This window comes from Psittacula echo, assembly GCF_963264785.1.
Source record: "Psittacula echo genome assembly, chromosome: 1".
Lineage (NCBI taxonomy): Eukaryota > Metazoa > Chordata > Aves > Psittaciformes > Psittacidae > Psittacula > Psittacula echo.
Window position 1 is genome coordinate 53,528,911 of NC_137735.1, and position 26,044 is coordinate 53,554,954.

At 38.0% G+C, this 26,044-nt stretch overlaps 1 protein-coding gene across 1 annotated transcript in view; it reads left to right on the forward strand.

The window, feature by feature from the left end:
- RAP1GDS1 (Rap1 GTPase-GDP dissociation stimulator 1) overlaps window positions 1-26,044 on the forward strand; it is a gene marked incomplete at both ends in the record, with an annotated part of 94,044 nt that overhangs the window by 40,501 nt on the left and 27,499 nt on the right. The window contains 2 exon segments of the mRNA XM_080636154.1: window positions 6,634-6,756; window positions 11,281-11,406. Coding sequence (XP_080492280.1) covers window positions 6,634-6,756; window positions 11,281-11,406 — 249 coding nt within the window.

A 26,044-nucleotide genomic window follows, 5' to 3' on the forward strand; every position in this document is an offset into this window, starting at 1 on the left:
TTGCTACTGTTGGGTTACATCTAATATGTAACTTAAACTCATCGTTTGGAGAGCACGGGATTGGTGAACATACTTTTCTTCGGCTAGCAAGGGCAAAGTAGTAGCACTCTGACAGATATGCCTTTCTGTTCCCTTCACTTTCCTCTCCCTGCCTTTTCTTTCACTTGAAGGTGGATGAAATGATGCAGAGAGAAGCAAGTGAGTAGAGAAGAGTGAAATTTCACAGGAAATAGACCTGAGAGGCGAGTGTAGAATTTAACTTGAGACACTCATTAGATTTTTTTTTCCTATAATGATTTCTGCTACTTAAAGCAGTCTGATAGCCACTGTGCTTCAGCTCTCCAGCTCTGATCTATGGCATAAAAGAATTTCCTGCCCAAACTCTTTATTATTCTGACTTTAGGCACTGCAAAATAACATGAAAAGCAAGAATATTGATATTTTAATCAGCCAGCTATGACATTAATAAGATTTTGGCACTATGTGATCTAACATATCCTTTGTCTTGATATCTAGTGATATAAAGAGACATCTAAAGCTGTAGGTTTAACCTTAGAGGTTTTTTCTCCCGTTTATGTTGTTGTGGCACATCACTGTATTTTATTGCTTGCAAAAGGGCTGTTTCTAAAGCAGCATTATTAGTCCTGCAGTTTCTTTGCTCTTAGATAGGGGCAGCAGGTGCTTTATGGGGGGTTGGTGCATGCAGACTCAAAATCAGGCTTTAAAAGAAAGCATGTGAAATCTAGACATCACTTACTGCAAAAGGATTTTGACATGTGACACCTTAACATCAGGCTACCTATATTATTAGGTTTGCTTTAAAGACAAATTGAACAGATTTGAAAGGGGTTTCAATTCTGCGAAAGGAGTTAAAATGCTAAGTATAAACCAAATTTTAAGCATGCGATTAAAGTTGGCTATAATTTTCTCCATTATAGAAAGCATGGAAGATTATGTGGTGGGGATCTTGCCTAAGTCTTCTTGCTCCTAGAGAAACTTAAGTTTTACTTGCTCCAACTACAATTGACAATACATTGGAATAGCAATTCAAAAGATGGCAACTAAAATAAGTTATAAAAATAATTTAACGTTTAATAATTTACTAGGAAGCCCAGAATGAAATTAGCATGCAGCAGATGCATACTCATAACAAACAACCTCTTTAGTGCATAAAACACAGACAGGAAGCCAGGAAGGCTTTCTCCAGCCTCTGAAGGGAACAAATAAAGTCAAGAATTGAGGGTTGCCTATGCCAAAGGCATTAGCAATTCCTAATTCTCAGCAAACCCCAAACCTTTTCCTAGGCCTAGGAAGCGGTATGGGTACCAGCCCTTTGGCAACATTGGAGTGTGATCTTCCAGTTCTGCAGAAGGAAAATCGAATCATGATTTTTACAATCACAGTGAAAATACTGCTGCATAAATGGGACCCTTTCACTGTCCTCTCCAAAAAAGTTAACACCACCTTCATTTCTGTCCCTATGTCCCTTTGCCTTTTATGCATCTGTAGAGGACTCATGTTATATGAAGCTGAGTAAAAAAAAAAAGAAGTGCATGGGCCTTAATGGGTAGGCAGTCTAAATCCCTGCTTCCTAAAGCCCCTCTAGGGGGGGCTTCCTAAAGCCCCTCTAAAACCATGCCACTCTAGTTGCAAGTGAAAAAATCAAAGAAGAAAAGCTTGGCTTGATTTAGGGCAGTTATTTGCTTTTCAGTGCTGTCTGCAGCTGCAGTCCCCTCCTACCTCTGCAACCTGCAGAATGAGTCTAGAACAGCACATACACATATGCACAAGATGCACAACTTTTAGCTCATGTTTTGCACGTAGTGATGAAGTAATTGTCCGACTTGGGCACTTCTGAGAAACAGCTAAACTACTTATATACCTACAGCTCTGCTGAAATCATCTTCAAAACCTCCAACTCTTGTGTTTTCTTCTACAGCCATGTATTTCAGTGCTTACTGCCTGCACTGAGAGTACACTTGACTCCTCAGACAAGTGAAGGTTGGCTGAAGATCTTCGTTTGGACTTCCCAGTTTTCACAGGGCAACCCTGTGCATCATTTGCCTATTAAGCCATCCACCTTTAAAAGAATTTAAAAAAACCCTCAAAACAAACTAAGCAGAAATCCTAGATTTAACAAGGCAATTTTAGGTTTATATATGAGATATCTTGTTCCAATTAAAATGTGCTTCCTTGTGTAAGCATTTCAAAAGCCCACTAAAGATTGATTTTCTATAACTAAAATGTCTGCCAATTACATATGGCTTAAGAAATTAATTTGTATATTTCAACACATTATTCTTCCCCCCCTCATCTTTATTAAGATTTTAATGCAGTGAACACAGAATCCCGAGGCAGGGGGGAGGGAGGGAAGAAGGGAAGGATTTATTCTGCAGATACAAACCAGGAAATTTAGAGTAATGTGTTTGAGGATGTAACAGTAATTTTATTGGCACATTCCCTTGGGATGCCCTGTATGGAGAATGTACTATAAACTACCTGCAAGGATTTAATGTCATACTGTCATATCTCTGTTTTGACACTGGATTAATTTGTATATTGCACCAAGTGTGAATTGTAAATATTCTGCAGAGGAAGAGCAGGGCTTAGGCAGACTTGCAGTAGACAAGCTGAAGTGCCCCATGGCATTTTTTACGCTCAAGGCAATTACTGGCAAAAACGCCTCAGAGAGCCCAGCGGGCTGCATAGTTAGTAGCTATTTGTCTGCCTGATGCCAGAGTAGTGTGCTTTCTCCCCACAAACAATTGTGCATGAGCACTCACTCAGGGTAGAGATGTCCCTGCCCAGCACAGGAGAGTTACACTTGCTGCTGGTCGAGTTAATCAGTCTTCCCTCTTTTGTGACTAGCAAAATTTTGACATTGGTGCTCAGCCAGGGTAACAAGAATCAGTGGGAATTTGGTTTGAGGGGGAGAGTATACGTAGCTGTGCTTTAAGAGCAAGAAGAGACAGTGGTCTGTTTTCATCTACATGATCCCAGCTAGGCATTTTCCCTATTTCTTACGGGTCTGTTAAGCCCTGTGCTTTTATTGGTGCTCACTTGCTTATCTTAATAATATAAATCAGTGCATATCTGCTATACACAACTGGCCTGGAGAAGCATTTAATTTTATTTTCTCACTTGTTGCAGGATATATTTTGTTCTATTTATGTAATTTATGCCTTGCAAAGTAATGAGTCCATCAAACTACAGATCGTAAAACCGAGACTGGATACTGTATATCTCGGCAGTGTGGCAGGAGAAGATGCATTAATGTCTCCTGCCTACTAATACAGGTTCACAGATATCTACATTTTGAATTCTGTACTTTCAGTTTTGAACTTAGGGGGAAGGAGGATATCTTATTTACTAGACAGCTATCTGGGCCGGTCATTAGTCCTGGTATGATTTTCTCTGAATTCAAACTTTTTTTTCATCTGTAAAAATCCATGGGAAAATATATCTATTAAGTATATGCTATATGTCAGAATTTATTAAAGCTTTCAAATAATCCATAAGCTCCTTTACATTATATTTCAGTGCATTTCAAAAATTGCATTTAACTAGATTTCAAACAGGTTAATAATAATTAGCACGTATATTTGGAGAGCCCTAGTAGGATGCACCCACAAATGCTGAGGGAGCTGGCAGACATCATTGCTAGGCCACTCTAAATCCTCTTTGAAAGGTCATGGCAATCAGGAGAGGACTGGAAGAAACCAAGTATCAATCATCCCAGTCTTCAAAAAGGGCAAGAAGGAGGACTCTGGGAACTACAGGCTAGTCAGACTCATCTCCATCCCTTGGAGTATTGTGTGCAGTTCTGGTGTCCTCAACATAAAAAGGACATGGAACTGTTGGAACAAGTCCAGAGGAGGGCCACAAGGATGATCAGGGGACTGGAGCACCTCCCCTAAGAAGATAGGCTGAGAAAGTTGGGGCTGTTTAGCCTGGAGAAGAGGAGGCTGCGTGGAGACCTCATAGCAGCCTTCCAGTATCTGAAGGGGGCCTACAAGGATGCTGGGGATGGACTTTTCATCAGGGACTGTAGTGACAGGACAAGGGGTAACGGGTTCAAACTTAAACAGGGGAAGTTTATATTGGATATAAGGAAGAAATTCTTTACTGAGAGGGTGGTGAGGCACTGGAATGGGTTGCCCAGGGACGTTGTGAATGCTCCATCCTTGGCGGTGTTCAGGGCCTGGCTGGATGAGGCCTTGGGTGGCATGGTTTAGTGTGGGGTGTTCCTGCCCATGGCAGGGGGGTTGGAACTAGATGATCTTAAGGTCTTTTCCAACCCTACCTATTCTATGATTCTATGAAAAGGGGGTGGAACCATCCTGGAGGCCATCTCTAGACACACTGAAGGCAAGGTGGTGATCAGAAGTAGTAAGCATGGATTTACCAAAGGAAAATCATGCTTAACCAACCTCTTTGCCTTCTATGATGGGACAGCTGGCTGGATTAATGAGGGGAAAGCAGTGGATGTTGTCTACCTGGACTTCAGCAAGGCTTTTGACACTGTCTCCCATGACATCATCATAGGCAAGCTTAGGGCTAAGGAAAGACTGAAAGAGCTGGGCCTGTTCAGCCTAGAGAAGGCTCAGAGGGGATGTAAGAGATTGTGGAGTCTCCTTCCCTAGAGCTACTCAAGAGCTGTCTGGACACAATTCTGAGTAATGTGCTCTAGGTGAACCTGCTTGAGCAGGCAGGTTGGACTACATTACCTCTGGTGGTCCCTTCAAGCCTCAACCATTCTGTGATTATGCACAATGTGTTGAAATCAATCAATTTTCATTTTATGCCTAATGTTTGTAGTCAGGTGTCATCACTGACATACTGTCGATGAGTAGTCCTAGCCAAAGACCAACATCCGAAGATGGAATTAAATACAGAAATAGATAGTCTGCAATACAGACTTGAAGTTCTCTCCCTTTAGTCCATTTTCTGTCATCTAGACAGAAAATGGCTCCCAGCCACTGAAACATGTACATACTGTATGTGAGCCACAAAATCCATGAGTTAGCTCTGCCAGGCTTGTGCTGGCTTCTGTTCAGGGTCAGCTCAAGTGGCTCTCTTCTGCACTCAGAGGCAGCAGGGGTTCTCCTGAAGCTGCCACAAGTAAAAAATCAGTTACAGCTCTGAGAATGGGGAAAGGAAGGAGGAGATGAGCCCTGTGACATGTCATGACCAATTCAAAGGTGGAGCACAGCTGAAGAGAAAATGCAAACTGATGCTCTAGAAGTGGTGTACAAAATATGCATTTACTTGCTTAGGGAGAAAACAGAGGATGTTGTCTTGAAGAAAATGAAACTTGGATTAGTTTAAGGCTCCTCCTTTGCTGTTCAAGAGTATATAATGTCCCTCTCTTTTCTCCCAGGTGCAAAAGACATTGTATAAACCCCAAATCTATTGATTACTACTATTGCTGCCCAGCCTGACTGTCTTGATAGCTCTTATACCAATGTGAGGGTGATTCTAAGAAATTGCAGAAAGTGATGCTCAGAGGCCTGTCTTCTCAAATCTGAAGTATCTGCATCTGTTTCTCGCCATTACAGGCAAGCTGTGGTGATTTTTGAAATGTTAACATGCACTTACTGTAAAGCTTTTAAATGATGTGAGGGGGTTTGTGCATGTTGTAGCACTTAAAAATGCCCCTGCAAGACAGGGTTGTCGAAAAATGCACTTGCATTCTCCACGGATGGCTGTGAGATGCTCTAATCGATGACTTTGGCAAAGAAGACAAATCCATCAGAATGCAAGTGACTTCCATTATGAATGGCTTAAGGAGTCATGCTGCTTTATAAAGTGATAGCTGCCATCTAATCATATTGTATGTCACACTAGTAATTGTCTCAAATATGCCATTATTTGAAAACATTTGCAAAATGTTTTAGTATCTAGTACCTCATATTTAATATTCACTAATCAATGTTAGTTTTCAGTTTGTTACAGAGCTGTTGGCCAGTCATGCTAGGTGGGGCCCTGTTACAGAGCAGCTGCACAATTCCTCACTATTACAGGCAGAAATAGAAGATTTTGTCCCAGATATCTGATCTTTACTACAAGAAACTCAGTGGTATTTATGCCTTTCCCTTCTACTGAGACTATACTAAAGCTACTGTAGCTTAGCAGTGTAACACAGAAGATACTAAAGCTGAGTATAAGAGGAGTCTAGACCATTTTCTGACTCCTGTACTTCATTAAGCTGTGCCCTCAGCTGTGAGGACTTCCCTCATCATTCCTTGAACATTCAAATAATTCATCACTTCAGAGTACTGTTCCTTGATTTTTACGTAATGCTTTAGGCTGCTGCACATCACTCCAAGACCTTTAGTTTTTCTACCAGTCTCTCCAGTAGTTTCCCTGTGTATGCATGAGTATGCAACTATATTTACTATATAACACAGAGTTACCTTATAAAGATCAATTGATTAGGAATGGCAAAGTATTAAGTTCTGTGAGCACATCATATAAAATAAATACCATCATTAAAATAGCAGTTGGCTTCTTGTATGTGAAAATAATTACTTAATAATTACCTTTGAGAAGACTTACCCTCCCTTCTTTTCTTTCTTTTCTTCCTCAACGCATGCTGATGCACAAGTCATTTTTGTGTGATGTGTTTTTCAGATATGGAGACAAGTGAAAAAATCCAGAAAAGTGGAGTTCTTCAGGTGTTCGGGAGTCTGTTGACGCCACAAACTTCCTGCACAGCAAAAGTAGCTAACATCATAGCAGAAGTAGCCAGAAATGGTGAGGTTTTCTACAAGAACTTTTCTGCTGGAACATCTTCAGTTTTTCACCTCACTTGTCAGTATGTTTTACTTCATTTATGTTTTCATTTTGTAGATTAGACACCTTTCATATCCTTCCCTTTCACTCTTTTTGTTTTGTCTAATTTTATTTCTCTATTTTTAAATAAAATCTAAACAGCATTTGGCTGATGATTTTTTTTTTAATCTTTTCATGCTATTTAGTTTTCAAGACAATTAACAGTATAATTTATTGGGCAGAAATAGCACACCACTGGCTTTATGAAATGCATATAGAAAAACAGGATGTGCGTCATTTGTGCATCCAGTTACCTATAGTGCACATAGTTACAACACTAGTGAGTATACAGGTAGTTAAGGGATAGTAGATGTTTCTTCAGTCTGAGATTTGTGACAACATTATTATCATTATGAGGCATTTGATACCACAACAAAACCTCCTACCTAAGGAGCATTATATGCATAGATTGAGAGCCCAAGATCCCAAATGAGAATCTAGTACATTTTGGTATATATTATATACATACAGTCATATAATGTAAGAGATAATCTAAAACTTTTTCTTTTCTTTAGAAAGAATAACCTTAAAGCTCTTAAAACCCAATACCCTGTATACCTTGAGCTCAAAAAATGGCCTCATATCTGCAGGCAGGCACGACAGGCACACCCTATGATGAGAGCTGAGGAAGTTTGTCCTCAGTCCTTGACTTGCTGCTGTCCCAGTGAAAGAGGCACGGATTGCATTTTGCACTTTCTTAGAGGCCAGGCAGAGAACAGTAGGATGCCGCTTAACTGCTGTCCACATGCATGCCTGGCAGCCATACTTCTCTCCCTCTATAAAATCTCATGCTGACGCCTCTTCAGAGAAGGTGCTAAATTATTGCTGACTATTTCCACATTCCTTCTCCGTATTTTCTTTGGAATCACAATACTACAGCTTCTTACTGATAGCCCCTGTGTGACTTCCTCTGCCCAATTCACTGATTTTGAGACAATGTATCCATATATATGGATATTCAGAAACAACATTAACAAGAAAAGAAGATATATGTGGTTAGTTTTTAAATTTTAAAATTATTTAGGTAAATAACCAGTTAAAAATTTAAACATAGAAATTTGAACTTAGAAATGTTTCAGAATGAGATTCATGCAACTGTACCATATGCTTTTTATGTACTTAATAAATTCATAAGTATATTTAGAATGTTGCAGTGACATTGTATCCCCACAGTAAGTCCTTTTAGCTCCTATCTCAGAAAGGGGGAAGTTAAGAATAAAAACGATGTTCACAATAGATTAACTGATTACTATGCATTGTTTTCTGAAAGATTCTCTTACCATTTTAGCTGGTATCTTTCAAATTTGAACTAATACATGAAATCTCTGAACAGTATCCTTTTCCCTGCCTGCTTTTAAATCGCTGTCATAAGTACATTCTTCAGAAGAGCTGGCGTTTTACCTGGTTCATCATATAAAATAGCTTTTGTCTTTTTCTTAGGGTTATTAGCAGGTGTAACTGGACCTCTGGCAGCCAAGGTTAAAGTGAAGGTATTCAGAAGTTATTTAAGGTGCCCATTGCTTTCAAGACTGAGATGAGCAGGGAACATCTCATTTGAGTTTTGTTGTTTTGTTTGTCCCCTTATATAACAATACAAGTATTTAATGCTTATATTGCATCTCTTTTCAACAAGCTTCAGGGCACTTTTTGAAATTTTGTGTTATCAACGTCCTACAGATAGGCTTTAAACTCAGGCAACTGAACTGATTTCCCTGTGGTCATACCATGCAGCACTGGCAGAGCTGGGAGTAGTGCCTCAGACTCTGAATCTGGGCTTTACTGATAAAAAAGCATCTTTTTTCTTCACTGCTTCTTGTTTTATTTTCCCATTCTCCTCATCTGGTCCTACACCCACACACCCCCACTCTGGTCACATCAAATTCCTTTACGTGCCTCAGTGATTTTGTCATGTTTCATCTCCTTTTCACCTCTTTGTGCTCTTGCTCTGTTTCACCTCTCCAGCTCACATGATTCTTCCTCCTCACAACATGAGCTCATGTTAGTCTCTCCCATTTTAAATATCCAAATACACAAAACTCCTTTCAGTCACTCTTGTTTCTCTAGCTACAGCTGTTTCCCTTTCAAATGTGAGCATATTGAAGGCTCAGATGCATTTGCTACATGGAGTTTCTCTCCCCACTGTGGACCTTCTAAACCCTTTTGCAAGGTCTTTAGTCTCCTCTTCTTTGCCAGGTATAGGAATGAGAACATCATCTTCACAATCTGTAACACTACAGCACAATTGCATTTCTCTTTTGAAATCTTGTCCTCCTTTGGTTTAAGTTACTCTGTCCTCAGTGGTTCTCCTCCTAACTTCTTACTTCACTGTTTCCTTCAAGGATCTGCTTCATTTCCCCGCCAGGTTAGTGAAAACCTTCTAAATGCCTCTGTACTTGATTACCTTCTCTTTCTTCTATTACTTCTGTGTAGTTATTACCTGCAAATATAGTTGTAGTTACCACATTTTTGTTGGTATCTCACAGATCTATCTTGCTATATATGGCATCATTTCTTGTACTTCTTGCCCTTACATGACCTTGACAAATTGAAAGTTTGCTCAGCATATGGCCTAATTATTTTGTTGCGGAATGGAAGACTGAAAGCTTCTGCTCACTCTAGATGGAGGGAGGGTGGAGAAAGGAGTTCTTACTCCTTTTTACCACATGACCAAGAACCTGAAAAGACAAAAGAACAGACTGAGACCTCTCAGTCATTTAGAAGAGAACAAGTTCCATTTCCTGTGACAGGCTAGGATGATGTAGAGACTCAGGTAAACTAGTGGGTGTAAAATAAAGAGAGGCAGGCAAAAGCTGAGGTACAGAGCAGTTTTTGCAGGCAATTAAGAGAGGAAGAGACTGAGGGGACAGAGAAAATAGAGAGAGGAACATAATACATTTAGTAAATAAACATTGAGATGAATATGAAAGTGGCTCATAAAGAAAAAAATAGACAAAAAGTTACAAGGACATGGCAAGACCAAGTTTAAAGAACAGATGTATCTGATATTTGTTCTGTTCGTTAATATGGATACCGTCACCATTTATCACAATATAGCATCTGTCTACAGTTTTAAAATGTGCTATCTTCCGTTGAACCTGTGCAAGTGTATAGATAATCCTGATTCTACTTCATCTGCTTGTTTATATATCAAAGTTCATCATCATGTGAGGACTGCTTGCCTCTATGACAATTAATTCTTTAGCTAAAATAAAACTGCAAGGCTAAGTACAAAAGATACAAGATTTTCTGTCTACAGAAACGTCAAAGAACATTGTAATAGCTGCACCAAAGGGAGTATTTAAGAAGATGTATTTGTACTTGAAGTATTATATGAAATGTTTGACTATTGGCATGAGGGTTTCTGTTGGTCCAGAATCAGAAAACCTGTGTCATATCTTTATGGGGGTCATACACTCTGGTTCATTCTGTTTCATAACTGACGAAGTAACACAAAGGTAAGCTGATTTTGGAAGATCCAACATTGTCTAGAATAAGGAAGAGATAATTTGCAGTTCACAAATCAAAAATGTATTGACCTTTTGCCTATTACAATGCTATGTCTCTGAAGGGTGCTCTGTAGTAAGCTATTAACAGTATGGGCGTTTCAGGTGGTTGCTTCTGTTAACTTCCCTTGTAAAATGTGCAGCACAGTGCCTGCCTAACTATAGCTTCTTCTGGAGACCACTCGTTTATCTCCCAGACACCATGATAATTATCTGTCCATGACTATTGCACGGATGCGAAATAGTACTTTGGTTCTCTGTGGCTGGGGGACATAGCAGAAAGAAAGGACGGAAAGGCAGAAGGCTTCCCAGTGGATGGGTCCTCTAGCTTTCCTCCCATGGAGGGCATCAATTAGAATGTGGAAAGGTACAGGCCTTTGGGCTCACTTAATCTTTCTTGTATTTCTCATTCTTTTCTTTACTTTTCCATTCCTTACCTTCCAATTAAAGAGCCTGTTACTTAGCTTTAATGCCTTTTTTTTTTTAGAGCAAAAGCTTTTCAAAAGTTCTAATTAAGGGAATAGAGGGTAAAAAAATGCTGCTCATTTTGGAGTATGATTACTAGTTTTAAGTAATCTTGTGTTATTTAGTAATTTTAATTTATGTTGAACTTGTTGGGGTGGAGAAAAAGGTTGTGAATTTGTTGTTCTTTTCAGCAGTTTTTTGAGATGCTAAAAATACGCTCAATCTGAGCTATGTTAAATTAGTTTCCATGAAGGTCAATTAAATACTCTTAATTCCTTCTAAATTAACAACTAATGGAAAGAACATAAGCCCAAATCCTGACTTGGGCTTATTCTCTAGAAACCCACAGAAGAACTTAGCCTGTTTGTCTATGCGTATGTTTATTCTAACAAAAGTCCCATTTGCAATGCGAGTGTAACTAGAATGGATGAAACTGGCAATAGCCAGCTTGCTTTAACAGGTTTTGCACTATTTGCAGAATTTATGCGAAACCCATGTGTGGATGCCGGGTTGATCCCTCCTTTGGTGCAGCTGTTAAACTGCAAAGACCAGGAAGTATTGCTTCAAACAGGACGTGCCCTGGGCAATATATGCTACGATAGCCGTGAGTGTTGAAATATGCCATATCTTGTAGCTGCTCTTGTAGGAGGGGGGGAATGTTTTAGTGTTCTGTACATTATGCACTGGAGGGGTAATTTTTGCCTTTTCTTGGTTTTTATTTACCGTGTGACTTTCTGATTGTATGGGACAATTGGATGTCACACTTGCATTGTGCTTTTGTGACAGAAAGACTTAAAAAAACCTGTTTGGATATGGTGATACAACTGAAAGCAAAAATAGAAAAGAGTTGTGATCCTGGGTTTGTTTTTAATTAACCATAATGAGTGAGGTTTTCAGAAAGCAGGTGCTACATACACAGAGGCCTGAATACTTAATTCTTCCTCAAAGAGAATATCTCAGAAGGGAACAGAGTCAGAAGCGAATATTCATATTCCACTGGTCTCAAAGCTGTGCAGAGCTACACATGTGGCTGAAATGATGCCTGAACTATGTTGCTGATTCTCAAATACTCGTGTGGCCAGTCAATTGCTCCAATATTACATGTTGGTATTTTTGGTTGTCAGGGGTTATGGGGCAGGGAGGAGGTTGGTAAGGTTTTTTTAGCTTTTTGTGGGCACAATAAATTATGTACTGCCAACCAACCGAGTTTTGAAATGCAATTGTGACTCCATGTGCAGATTACAAGCATGGATTTGTCATTTGCAAAACCAAACCAGTGGCTGCAGTGATTGGAAAATGCAGCCTCATTATCCATTACTTTATTTTTATAAAAGCCAGGGCACAATAAATATGGTACGAAAGCAGAGACACCAGGAACATCTTTCTATGCACATGGAGGAATTAGAAGCCTATGGGTGTCTGCAGATGGGAAGTGAGGTGAATTGTAAAAGCATTTTGTTATCTTCAGATTTAGTGCCTTATTTCATATGGCAAGAAATTTTCTTTGTACTATGTGTTGCATTTACTGAAGTTCTGGTGTTAAGAAAACTGTTGAAAAAAATGAATTATTGGTAGCCTTTCTCTTTGCTACTTTTTTTAATTCTAATTTGTAAATTTACGTTTTATATTGTTTTAGATCACCTTGCCTTTGACCTCAGGGAAGTTAATCAGATTTTCCATGCTGGCATTTCTATTTACAGACAACTACTGCTTGAGGATGTTAATGTATAATTCTTTCATTTAGGATTTTCTTTAAGGTGACTAATCAACTGAACAGCTGCTTCCCCATGGAAACTTCAAGTAGAAGCTGTTGAGCTTTATATAACATAATTTATTTACTGTATTTTATTTCAGGATCCTACATGATATAAAGGTTTTTATTTCATATAAGCAAAATCTACATAACTATTTGTGTCATTGTTGTTCAACCCACATCTTTTCATGAAATAAAATAAGGAAACACAAAAATTATTTTTGTAGTATCAGGCATTATAGACTGCTGCTGGCTTTTATAGTTCAGGATTTATCCAGTATGGAAGATCTGTATTACATGCCCAGTATTGCCCTTCTGTGGAGCAAAGCTGGCACTGATAAAATCTACAGTAGGCAGTGGAGTGTTCTATATGCTATGTGTTGCTGTACTCCTGTGGGAGGACAGTCACTAGCTTCCCTGTGTATTTGAATAAGATTAATGTAAAGTGTAATAAAATGTCACAAAAATCAAGATTAGCATCTTGGATTTGAGTAGAAGAGGCTAATTACAATGCTTTTTTATCACATCCACCCTATCTGACTTTATATTATCTTAATATGTAGTGATTATGTAGTTATGTACCCTATCCTAAATTCTTATTTAGAACAAATACTTGCAAAATGCTTATTACTATGAAATTTGATACATTTTCATTTATGACTATTATTTTTTCCTAACAAAAAGCTTTCAAGTAAAACAAAGACAGGTATGGAGGCCAATAGTTCTAATATAAAATGTTACATATTGATAGTCTTTTTCTTTTCAATTGAGACAAAAGCACACCTCTTCTGATGATCGGGACTCATATAGGAACTTGAAATACATCAGTAACTATATTTTACCATATATATGAGTGTTTTTTCACTCCTACTGCCCATGTAAATATAACATGCTGTAAAGAAAAAGGTCTTTAAGTTCTAAATTGATGTTAGGCTGAAACTCTGAAATCAAGACCATACTGAATGGCTCATAGCAACATTTCTATTTATTGAAAGCCCCAATTATCCTGTATTTCATCCCAGCAAGCGTGCATCACCTCTTTTAGAGAGAGTTTGTATGAAAAGCTGTTAATCGGGTCCCTATTTTTGAGAGAAGTCTGCATGGTTCAGGATGAAAGCTGTGGGACAAATGGGTTTTCCTGCAGGGAAGGCCCCTTAAAAGTGCTATTGCAGAGGAAAAGGATGGTCTGAAATTTTTTCTTCATGAAAGTGGCAGTGGTTTCTTGGTATTCACAGATTCCAGAGTTGCTGCATGAAGGCAAGACTATTGCCATATAAGTTCAGGAGGGCATACTCCTGGAACACAGCTGCTATGGAAAGATAATTCATGGCTAAGTCGTACTGCTGGAAGAGGATTAGTACCTTCCATGAGGTGAAAGGGCAATTACACACTTGCTGGCCAGAGACCTCACTGAACAGATTTATCTCCTCACAGAAAACAGGAAATGAAAACCTCTTGACTTACTGATAGATTTTCAATTCACTATGAAGTTTGAGGTACATATGCACAGTCTTATTGTCTGGGTCCTCATCAGTGTTGGCCCCCTGAAATAATACTGGATTGCCTGTTTGAGCATAGAAGAAAATAGAGAGAATTAAATGCATTTCATAAACAGTTAAAGAGGAAAAAAATAGGTCAAATTTGTCCCAAGCAGCCTTGAGAGCATCTTTTTTGAAGCATTTATGTTATGAAGAGATCTGCTTTAGGAGTCTCTGAACATCAAAAACACAGACAAATACAATTGCAAAGCAGAGTATAAGGAACCTTGTTAGTACTGATGGGGCTTTTAGTCCCCCATCCTTACTCTTGTATGTAAAGATGAAAGAAACAATTGAGGCAGCCAAAAAGATTTTAAGTCAGAAGCAATGAATTTAACTAACCAGCAGTATGCAGACTGCTCAGTCCTGCCCTGCAATTTGAGAACAGATACATTACTGCATGTTCCTGTACAGCCTGTAATTGTTCTACACACTTTATCTAGTAAATGCCACATACACCTCGGCCCCCAAATCTTTGTCAAAGCAGAAAGTGCAAAGCAAGGAAATGGAGACATGATCTCTCCTGCTCTTCCTCCTGCATTCTCCCCCACTATATCTACAGCCTGTACCAAATACAGCTGCTTGTACTTCCGTATCCCCAGACAACGGATTCCTCAGCCTCACTCAGGAGCAGAATTTTGCCTGAACTGTATTACTAGATACAAAGCTCCTAGCCCACTCATTCCTTTTGATCACTGGTTATGTTTTTATAATCAAAGCTAAATTCTTAGGCATTGTCCAGTCAGAGCATAAGAACTATCATTCTGACTGCTTCATGACTTATTATCCAGGAATCAGACTATAGCTACTCTTCTACTTTCCAGTCATGTTCCCTCCTCTCCCCCTGCCCCCCCCCCGTTCTCCCAAGTGCTGTTTCTTTAGTAAGTTTGTTCATTTAGGGCTGTTACAGATGTACAGATGTTACAGACTAATAGGACATACCTCCAAAACTCTTCTAAGTTTCCTCTGCATATTGGTTCCACATGCAAATTTCTATTGTTCAGGAAAGGTTATGTTTAACATAACATGGCTCTTGCTACAAAAAACAATGTCTTAAATCAGACCAGATTGGTTAATTCTGCTGTAGATAAAGCCTAAAAATGATTTGCTAACATCAGCTCAGGTAACTGGGATATTAAGTTAAAGAACGGCATTATACAAATTGCAGTTTGCAATCACTTCATGAACAACCTGATGGTTAGTACATGCCTCAGCTCTCTCTGCTGGCTTCTTTCCTAGTAGACTGGGAAGACAGTGGTGACTTGAATCATGTGGCAGATTGAGTGCTTGGGGGACAGGGAAACTCAGACCACAGTTTTCAAATCAGGCCTGCCTTCTTGCAAGACCAACATGAAAATGAAGAAGACAAAACCTGTCTGTAGCTAGATCTCTGTCCTGCTCTGACACCTCACACACTAATCTGGTTTGTAGAGATGAAAGATCTGGCCAACCAGATAAATTTCAGTCGAAAAAATTAATGGAAGATGATACTGTATAAAAATAGTAGTATTTTCTTAACAGATAATAATGTCACAATATTTTTTATCATTAAGTTTGTGATGTGCATCCTATCTTAATCTCAGTGATCTTTCCACAGGTAGTTTTTTACATACTTCAGTTTTGAATTTCCAACTATTTTCCTGTAGTTTTACATAGCATCGGGCACACTACAGAAGCTGCCATAATTATGCTATAAAAGTGGTACTTGTAAGAGGAAGCAAAAGGCTAGGACATTTAGAGCCTGATTCACTAGCCATTCAGATTAGAGGGAGTAATTCTCGTTGACTTCAGATGAGATTAGGTTAGACTCTTACCTATTAGATAATAATTCCTTCTTCTTGTTCAGAGCATCCACATATTCTGAAAGCCATCAAATGAAAATAAGACCTCCATATATCTTGTGAGGGAAATGAAAAATTTCCCATTCTGCCCTTCCATAATATTCATATTAATGGTAGTGTTTAGAGACTTCCTTGGGAATCTCAAAGCTATTGCTTGTACCCATCCACAACCTTGTTTCTTCATGAAACCACCAGCCCAGGTACATGTTCTTGCCAATTATACTTGATGAAATAAACAGCTATAGAATTGGAAAGAAACTGAAACTGCCAGCTCATTCTGTAAAAGCTCTCCTCTGACAGCTGCTTATCTACCTTTTTCTGCAGGAAATTCACTGGATCCTTTTCCGATATCCCAAACTGTACATTTCTTTCTTATCTACCCAGTCTTATTTGTATTGATGGTAAGACCTCCTTGCTGAATTTCAGCAATATGGCCTTTCATGTAGACCCAGATCTCTCTTGATCCTAGCCTTAACACCATACCATGAACATTGTAGCACTTCTGTATATTCAGCTGCCCATCCTATAGCGATGTACAGATCTCTTGCAGAGGTCTGCTAAGAAAGGCTAAGTACAAAGATAAGAAACAACTCAATTGTACAGTTATATACATCTCCTCTGAGGAGATGAGATGAATTTCAGAATCTAAACCAGAAAACCAGATGCATAAGGATTAAACATACTGGAAGGAAATCAAATTCAGTTTTCTTAAAAAAAAAGTGGCATAACCCTTATCAGTACTGTATAGAAAACCATCAGAATCCTAGAACACAACTGGTGTTGATAATGGTGCGCTATTGGCTAATCATTGTTATGAAGGTCACCCTGACTCAAGCAGCATCTTACTACAGTCTTTGGCTTTTCTTGGTACTAGATGCTACCAAATGCAAATGCCACTTACTAAGCTGTTTCCCAAGCAATATAATGAAATTGAGACCAGAGGCTTTAACTTGCTGCTTTAACACTGCTTAGAACAGCTTGCAGACAATTATGTCTAATTTTTAATTGTGTAGTAATAATGTTTTACCCTTAGATCTTTCCTCCCCAAGGCATGTCAGAGTCTTAGAAAACTATAGCATTTTTAAGTTAGAAGTCCCTGATAATGGAGTAATTTTTCCAAACCTCTGCAGCAGAAGTATTGCATCAGCTAGAAACTAAGCATACCATATGCATGCTAGCACATACTTTCACAGTAATATTTAGTACTTATCAGCAATTAATCATGAATGTTCTTAGGAAACTGTTCAACAATATTATTCTAATTTACTGATTTAATAGCTGGCCTAAATGGAATCAAAATGATGAGGAAATCTTCCTAGAGCGTCAAAAAGAGCCATTTGAGAGGTGATACGAAAAACATGAATTCTCAATCTCGGGCTATTACTCTTCTAAAAAGTTTCATTCCATATATTAACTCTACTAACACAAGTTGCAAAACTCTCTTGAGCCCACATGGGGGTGAAAAAAATAATTTAAACCGAAGCAAAACCAAATTACTTATTTTATGCAGTACAAATATTTTTCCTGTTCCTTGTTTTTCCAGGAAGATTATTTGAATAATCAGAATAAATATATCAGAATTCTATACAAGTACAAAGAAAATAAAATCTAAGAAACAAAGGAGATTTTTTCTGATGCCTCACACTTTCTGCACCTCCAGCATTTCATTCACAGTCTAAAATTTGTGTATTGCTCATATACCAACAGTCTCAGAGACAGCTTAATTTACAGTCAAAATAGAAGCCACAGGCAACAAGGAAATCAGGAAAGAAAAAAGAAAAAGGATAAGAGATGGAAGGTGTTTCTAGGGTCTTGAAGAAGGTCATGAGCAGACTTGGAAAGAAATCCTGCATTATTCACTAGATCTTGCTGCCACCCTAGCAGCAAGTTAAGGCTCAGACTTCTGTTTAGGACTGATCTATTTCTTCATTCTTCAAAGCTAAATAAAATAGAAAAGGCAAAAACTTGGAATTCCCCATGTATTTATGAAGACTTGGGGAAAAAAAAAATCCTTATCAGGAAGAAAAGCTTTTAGAATTTCAGTAACAGTAATGAACAACACAAGATTTGTAATTCACTCTTATCCTTTCAGTTCAAGCTCCCTTTTCATGTCTTTTTTTCACTTTGCCTTTTAAGATACTTGACAGTGTTTATATTTTATAGATAACTGCACAGTCACATGGTTTTGGTTTTAAGCCCCACAGAAAACAGCTAGTTAGACACGGCCAGCGTGTCTAGCTTAGTCCACTTTATTTAGAAAAATAGACATTGATGTGAATAGAAATATCAACTGTCATGAAATCAACAATGGTGGAAAACACCAACTGAATTACTGTGGAAAACTGAAGAAGGAGTCTGCTAGTGTCTTGCTAAGCATTGCTTATGTATAACTGGGAAGTAAGCATTTATTAAATTTTTTTTTATAAGCTCACAGCCATTATTCTTCTCCTTTAAAATTTGTGGCTTAATGCATTCTAATTATATAATGATAGCTTCTTAAATAATAACCTAGAATATAGTCTTCTTGTACTCTCAGATCCACTTCCGCAGATTTTTACAACACTGCACCATGCATATCTTGCACAGGCCGAGCCTTTAGTTGTTTACATGATAGATATATATATATATAGGCATCTGGTTTTACACAGCATTTCATTCAGTGTAGTAAAAGCATGAAGTTAACATGCAAATCACCTAAATTCAGTTACATTTGTTGTGGTCATATCTAAGGAATACTGTGCAACTCTCAGAAAAAGAAACAGGACATTTTTGGCAAAGGACTATATTAGTAAAATGTATCCCTTAATTCAGTAAAGTTCTTGAATGTCTCAGCCAAGGGACCAGGACTCTGTTTAGTTAGAGGGATTCTATAATACTGTTTGCACACTAATATAATCAAGAGATAGTACCTACCAGAGGAAGCTGCAGCCTAAGTACTTGATAAAAATGGTGAGCAAGTTAGATAAAACTACAGATAATAGCAAGATAGTTAGCATTAGCATAGAAAAGCTGTGTTCTTGTTGCATAAAGTGTCAGTGTGTATGAAGAAAGTCCCTAAGCCTTCTTGATCCTGAGACTGCTGTGTGTCTGGTTAGCTGTCCAGCCAGCAGAATGGCCTGAGGAGTCAGGGTGGATGGGGTGAATACCCAATCTACAACAGCATTCACATTTCTCTAAGAATCACTTACCTGAAACAGTGTCCAGTTTGTCAACTGCATCTTGCCACCTCCTGGCTTCTTGAGCATAGGCTGTTCTGCAGTCATAGTGCATTGCTAGTTGCCCTTTGGTCAAATCAGTGGGTTGCCTTCTGCTAAGGAGGTAAAAGATTTCCTAAAACAAAACACTTCTTGCTGGTCTTTATCAGGCTGTATTCTACAATATTTCAGATACAAGAATCTTCTGCAGGTTAGCACCTCCATGCAGACTGCACACTGCTACTTGAGTTGCTTTAGAAAGCCATGTCCTCTCACTCCCCCTAGGCTTCATGATTTGGCACAAGGATAGCACTGACCTCAACCCCAAGAGTCACCGCAGCTTGTCCTAAATCCCAGGGCCACTTGTTACTTTTTCACTTCCATGAATAGTTTTCTTTGCTCCCAAGGTCTAGTAGGATCTGCAAATAGGCTTTATGGAGGATTTTGTTTGTTTTATTTTTTGCTTCTTGGGCTTTTTCCAACCTCCAAATCCCCATGGGTTGCACACTTTCTGAGGCTGTTCCTCTGGCTGTTTTGGTGGGCACTCACAGCTGCAGCTAGCTGTACCACTCTCACATAATACCAGGCAAAGCTTTTTGCCAAGCTGCCTTCAGCAGCACCCAGCAGAATGCCCCTGTTCTGCCACAGACTGTAACTATGCTATGCTTGGTTCACAGTCTTGTTCTTGACAAGTTTGAAGCCAAGAGACAACATTGCACTCAAGACCTGGGAGTAAAAATTCTAAATTAATTGCTATGTGCAGGTTTATTCTGTTAATAGCATGAGATGCTATAAATGCCTACTTACCAGTGTAGAAAAACTGCCTGGTGTTTTAATCTATAATTGGATTCCATGATTTATTTCATGCTGTATAAAATAATAAACATAGGCTGGCTTCAGCTCTGACTTATGCTCTCATAAACCTCGAGTAATTTGTTTGACTGCAATGGAATTACTAAGGAGTTGCATAGGGTTATAAAATCAACCGAAGAATCTGCTGTAAGCATATTGTTCGTGAAAAGGAAGGCAGAGGGAAGTGCTACATTCAGCTCTGAGGGCCTTTACCAGACTTTCATATATCTAGAACTTCCTTGTACCAGTTGGCTTCTTTATTTTCAAATAGAATTCAGTAGTGGAAATTACACTTGAAAAGTAAAATCTCCTTGGAATCCATAACAAATCAGGTGACAGTGCTGAGACTATTGAAGACATTGTATATCTTGTTGCTGATAAAAGTGTTTCTGCTGTTATATTGAAATCTCAGGTCCACTAGTAGAGTTTGACTGAAAGTGAAGTATTAAGAAGTCTTGAACAGTAAACTCGTCGCTGTTCTTCACTTATCTTTTGTCTGAAATCAGAAACGTTTGATTTTTCTCATATGTACCTGACATAAGAGGAATATAAAAATAAGCATCAGGTGTCATTAGCCAGCAAATAAGCTGGCAACAGTTTTATCTGAAAAGATCAATGCTACATATTTTCAATTCTTGAAAGCACTGTATTAAAAGACCGCATTCTGTTCGCATTTCTAGTTTACTGTTTACATGTTCATTATTTAAACAATAATTTCTAGAATAATAACTTATGAGACAATATCCTCAATGCAGCTGGAGTTAGGGCTAAAAATAGTTGCCAGCAATGTAAGATGAACTGATTAAAAGACTGTTCTGTTTATTTCTGAAACAAGCAGGACTAATTCAAGATTTTTTTTCTTCATAAAGCAAAAACTTTAAGGCTATATTCATTGATTTTAATCAATAAGCAAATAAAACAAACAAAACTACTTCTGGTAATAAGAGTCTTATAATTCCTGAAGGATTTAAATAAAGGGAAAGGAAATTTCAGTACAAGATTGACAGAGCTGTCTCCAAAATTATCTTCCAAACTTTTAAAACATGAATCTCAAAACACAGTATTGCTGTGTCCTATCCCATTTATGAATAGAAGACATGGAAAAAACAGCAAACAATAATACTGCAATATAATTACATGAAGCTTACTTTCCTTGAAAACAAAAAATTAATGCAGTGCTTCCATGTGTCCTGTAACAGGGTTGTAGTCTGGAGTCTTGCAGTCAAAGAACTGACAGGATCCAGAATCCAGTGATTTAAAAGCATGCACAGATTGAACATAAAAAGTAGAGTAAAGTACTAAAACTGAACGACAGCATTGCATTGAAAGTTTTATCATTACAGTGTTCAGATGGGGAGAGGAAAGGTAAACTCCCAGTTTATGTAACTGGCAATGCTTTTCCTAACATCTTTGTGGATAACATGGTTTACACTAGCTAAGGTTTGCCCCTAACAGTGGTTTTTTAATATTTTCTCTATTTTCCTAGTAAGAAGAGAGGAAAACATGTAAGCAGGACCTTTCTTCCTTTGGAGTTCTACTCCTGCTGGTTTTTACCTGTGCACAGTCATAATTTTCTGTATGTCACATTGTCACATCATAATTTCGTCTGCAGTAGCCAGCTTGATATCACAGGTGATTATGACTTCAGGTGAAAGAGTAAGCAGCAGAAGCAGATGAATGCCTCAGTACAAAACCATGCAAAGAGGACCTAATTCAAAACCAGCAGAAAATAAAAATAGAACATGTAGAAAGAACTCTTCCCACCCCCAACTTGGGCTACTGTAAATCAGTTCAAGTTACCCACAGAGCACCTAGATGAAGAAGAATGCAGATTTATACCCAAATGAACTAAAGATGAAGAGCTTAAAAGTAAACTGGCAGTGTATAATTTAAATCATTTCATCGTTTCACCCAATTGAAGAGTAAAAGAATGCTAAAACAAATACTATATTTTTTTTTTTCATGTCACCAAAAGCTGCTGTCTTGGCAGCTCTGTTTGTGCAAATCAGGGACCTTGATCATATAAATCATCCTTTCCCTCACTACTTGCACCATTCATATCAGTGCAACGATTTACATCAATAAACCTTTGTACACCAATAAACCTTTGTAGAACATGAACTGGCAAAAGAATACGGAATGAATTAGACCAATTTGAGTGCCCCTACTGAGAAATGTCATTACATATGACACTTTATTGTGAAAAACAAAATTCATATTTTAGAATGAAGATTCAGTAACAAAGATTTAGTAAAGAACTGTTGGGGATGCAGAGGCACTATGGCCATCATGATGTAAGATATGATAGGCAAAGTTAATACGGAGTGTTCATACTTTACCATTTTTGGTGAAAAAACAAAACAAAACAAAAATGGACTAGCTTTCAAACAACCATGCAGTACATGACTATCCCAAACATAATTTTCTATGCTTTTACTTAGTCATTATTTAAATAGCTATGTTATCATCATCACCAAAATTGGAGACACCTACCTAATTTTTACTAGCTGGTGGGTTTATTCACCATATACATATTTACATAACAGTGTGCATCTTTGCAGGCCCAGGGACATTTCTGAAATGACTTCTGAACTGTAGTCTAAATACTAAAGTTCAGAATAACAGAGGAACCAGACTGCTATATTTTAAAACTTAACTAAAATTGAGTAAAACATGAGTGTTTAGAACTGTCTAAAGCTGTAGTTTGGTTTTTTTTCTTGTGAAGACACAGCTCGATATCCTAACAGAACATGAGTAAGAAACATTTTTGTCCTTATCTTTATGAGATACATATGCTTCTTTTATGTCACTTGGATTGACAGAGTTCAAATTTTATACTGTATATAAATATATATAAATATATTATATATATAATGTAAATATAGGGCTCAGTATGAAAACAACAAAGCTAATTTAAGGTTTGGATTAAAGATCACGAGGTGAGCTGTTTGCAAAAATATTTTCTGTTATCTGCCTCTGTTATGGCACGGCTCTCTGCCTGATATAACTATATTTCCAGAAATAATAAGCTTACAGTAGTGACAAAAATCAAAGTATTGGTACATATGGTTTAGAAATAACTCATTGGCTGTATATAGCTTATGCTTTGTTTTCATACTTAAAGTTGTTGCTTTAATCCTTTTTTCCTGTTAACCTTTTATGACAGAGTGGTTTGGTTAAGGAATTAGTAAACTGGGAAGAAAACTCAAGGGAAAATTATTCAAACACATCTTGGGAAAAGCAGATTGAAACTACTCTAAGCGCTGTATTTTGAGGACCTGCCAGTCATATGCACTAAAAAAAATTGATCTTTGACTTGGGCTTCCGTTGGAACAGGCATGGCTGAGCCAGGGGGAAAAATATGATGAGACTGTTCACAGGGAGAATATGAGCAGTCAAAGTAATCTGATGATCCGCATTAAAACGCAGTTTTGCGTAAAACTCCTGTGAGCAACTCAGGATAGGAAAAGAGACTGTACTATTTCTTAGAGATGGTTGCATTGCATCCCGGCTAAAGAAGAAACATTGCGGAAGTAATAACTCATTCTGTAATAAATCTTACCGTACATTTTGTAGGGCGAAAAACCCAATCCCTGCAGTCTTGGATTGTCATTCTGGCATCTTTAAACAGTATTATGTGTTCCAGAAAAAGAAAAAAAGCTATACAACAGCATTGCCCTTTGTGAGCTGCTGTGAAGCATTTTTAATAGAAATGTGAATGCTCTCATTAAACCGTTCAATCACTGATCTCTTAGGAATAGCAAATGTTTATTTAAAAAGGTCACAGGAAAAAAAATTCAACATGGCTTCTGGGAGGCTGGAAGCACGTTAAGTGTGGGAGTTCACAGAGCTGCTGAACTGGAAGATAATGCTTGGATTGAGTACAAGAAACAGCAACATGCTGTGATCTTGTTTTGACTGTAAATGATTTGGAGTTCGGTGAGTATTCTTGTGTGCAAAATCTGTTTCTTAGCGACAGAGCAGGGAGAAGCGAGCCAGTAATAAGTACATGGAGCATTCTGAGTCAGAAGTACACTTTTTGCTTGGGGATGCAACAGGGTGTCATAGCCTCAGCTTGGAGAGGGTAGTCAAGCCCTTCAGAATTTTCCTCCTACATCTGGTACAGGATTCTTTGTGGTCCTGCACTAACGAGCTGAGTTAATCCCCTTGGGCATAAGAAGGCAGCAACCGGAGATCCTAATTACAGTGCTAGGCCAGGTCTGTTCTTCACCCAGCTTCCTAGGGCAGAGAAACAGCTACACAGGGTGAGCTCTAGCATGGGAAAGAGATAGAGCAACAAGCTCAATTTTATTAATTTACATCAAAGTCTGGCACTTACAGCCTGCCGCCTACTTGGAGGGATGCTGAAGTTCATTTTACCCTAACTTTTTGAGCATACTACAGAGACAGAGAGACATTTCTTGAAATGAGATTTGTTTCTGAATCTTTTTGCCTTACTTTTGCTGTCTGTACAGCGGAAGCTGATTATCAGTCTAACAAAAATACTGTGTGGATAAGAATTTTGTCATGTATTTGAAGTGAGAGGCTATTCTGTACCTAAAGATACAGCAGGTTTTGATATATAAGTTCTTTGACAAACCAGAGAAAGGAAATAAAAGGATATACAAGTTAATATCTTACAACAAATGAAAATCTATCACACAATTATTTTCAGTGGAGTTGTGCCAAATTCGATGCAGGTAAGGAACTTGGCTTGTAATTGGCTTTTCTTTTTTTTTAAACCTTGCTCCCAAACCCTCACCCAACTCTACCATTGTACTATCCTTTGCTTACTTATTTTATATGCAGTTCCATATCAAGACATGGGATCAAGCTCAACACCTGAATTCTTATCTCAAGCTTAATTTTATCATGGTTTTAGTTTGTTGATTTGAATTGCATTATCATAATTTGAGGACCAGATTCAGTCCATCAGACCCAGAATCAGTGACTCACTTGTTTTGCACACCTGTTTTGACTCACAAAACAGGTGAGTCAAATACAAAACCATTATTTGCATAACTTTTGCAATTAAAAAAATGCAATAGAAGGATGCATAAAACAGGATACTGGAATAGTCCAGCCAAGTTTATTCTTTTCTCTGCTGATTTGGTAAACATAAGCACTGAATCTGAACACCTGACTATGTTGTCTCACTATATTTTGGTGCAGGACTTACTTTCATGAATCAAGACTGTGCGAGATTTATTTATTTTATATTTCTCCTTTTTTAGTAGTTTCTCCTTGACACAGAATCTTCGCTTGTTTTTGTTTTTTTTTTTGACTGTAAAGATTTCAGTTTGTCCTTTTTCAAAATTGAATATACATACCTGCAGTGAAACACAGTCCTCTGATGTCACAGTCATGCCCAAGGCAGAGACAGTCATGGCGGAGATGGTTTTCCTCTGCTACATATATCTATCTCAGTTATTCTGCAAAACACTTAATTATTAAATTTTTTACCAAAATAGTAAGATCGACCAAGAATTACCCTTCCTCCTCCAGCTCCACTTAGCAAATTATCTGAAGTCTCTATATAAACCCCTTATATGTATGTATTTTTCTATTTATGAATATATACGATGTAGGTTTATATACAGTATTTGTAATCATTTTGTATATGTATTGTATGTAAGGGGTATATATACCTCATAAATAGTATTAACAAGAATTGGAAGATTTAGAAACTTCTTTGTGGAGAGCTCTTGAACACTTTTAAGTGAAAGATCATATTATAAATGTGGGAAACCTTGGTTTTCATACTGAATACATTGCAGAAAACTTAGTAGCTTGACCTGTGTATGATGGAGAGAGAGAGAGGAGTGACAACAGAGTAGTGAATAACAAAGGAAAGATGAGATTTGCTTTTGGGGCCTTTAAGAAATTGAGGAGAGGAGGTGGGGTTTTTTCCTCTTGTTTTGCAAAACTTTTGCTTTAATCATATTTTTCCCCCAAGGTTTTGTTTTCATCCAGATTTTCCAGTTGATTCCAACTGTAACTCACTTGGAAATACCTCCTTTTGCAAGCCCTGGAATTTATGTTATTGACTGTTATCTGTTGCTGA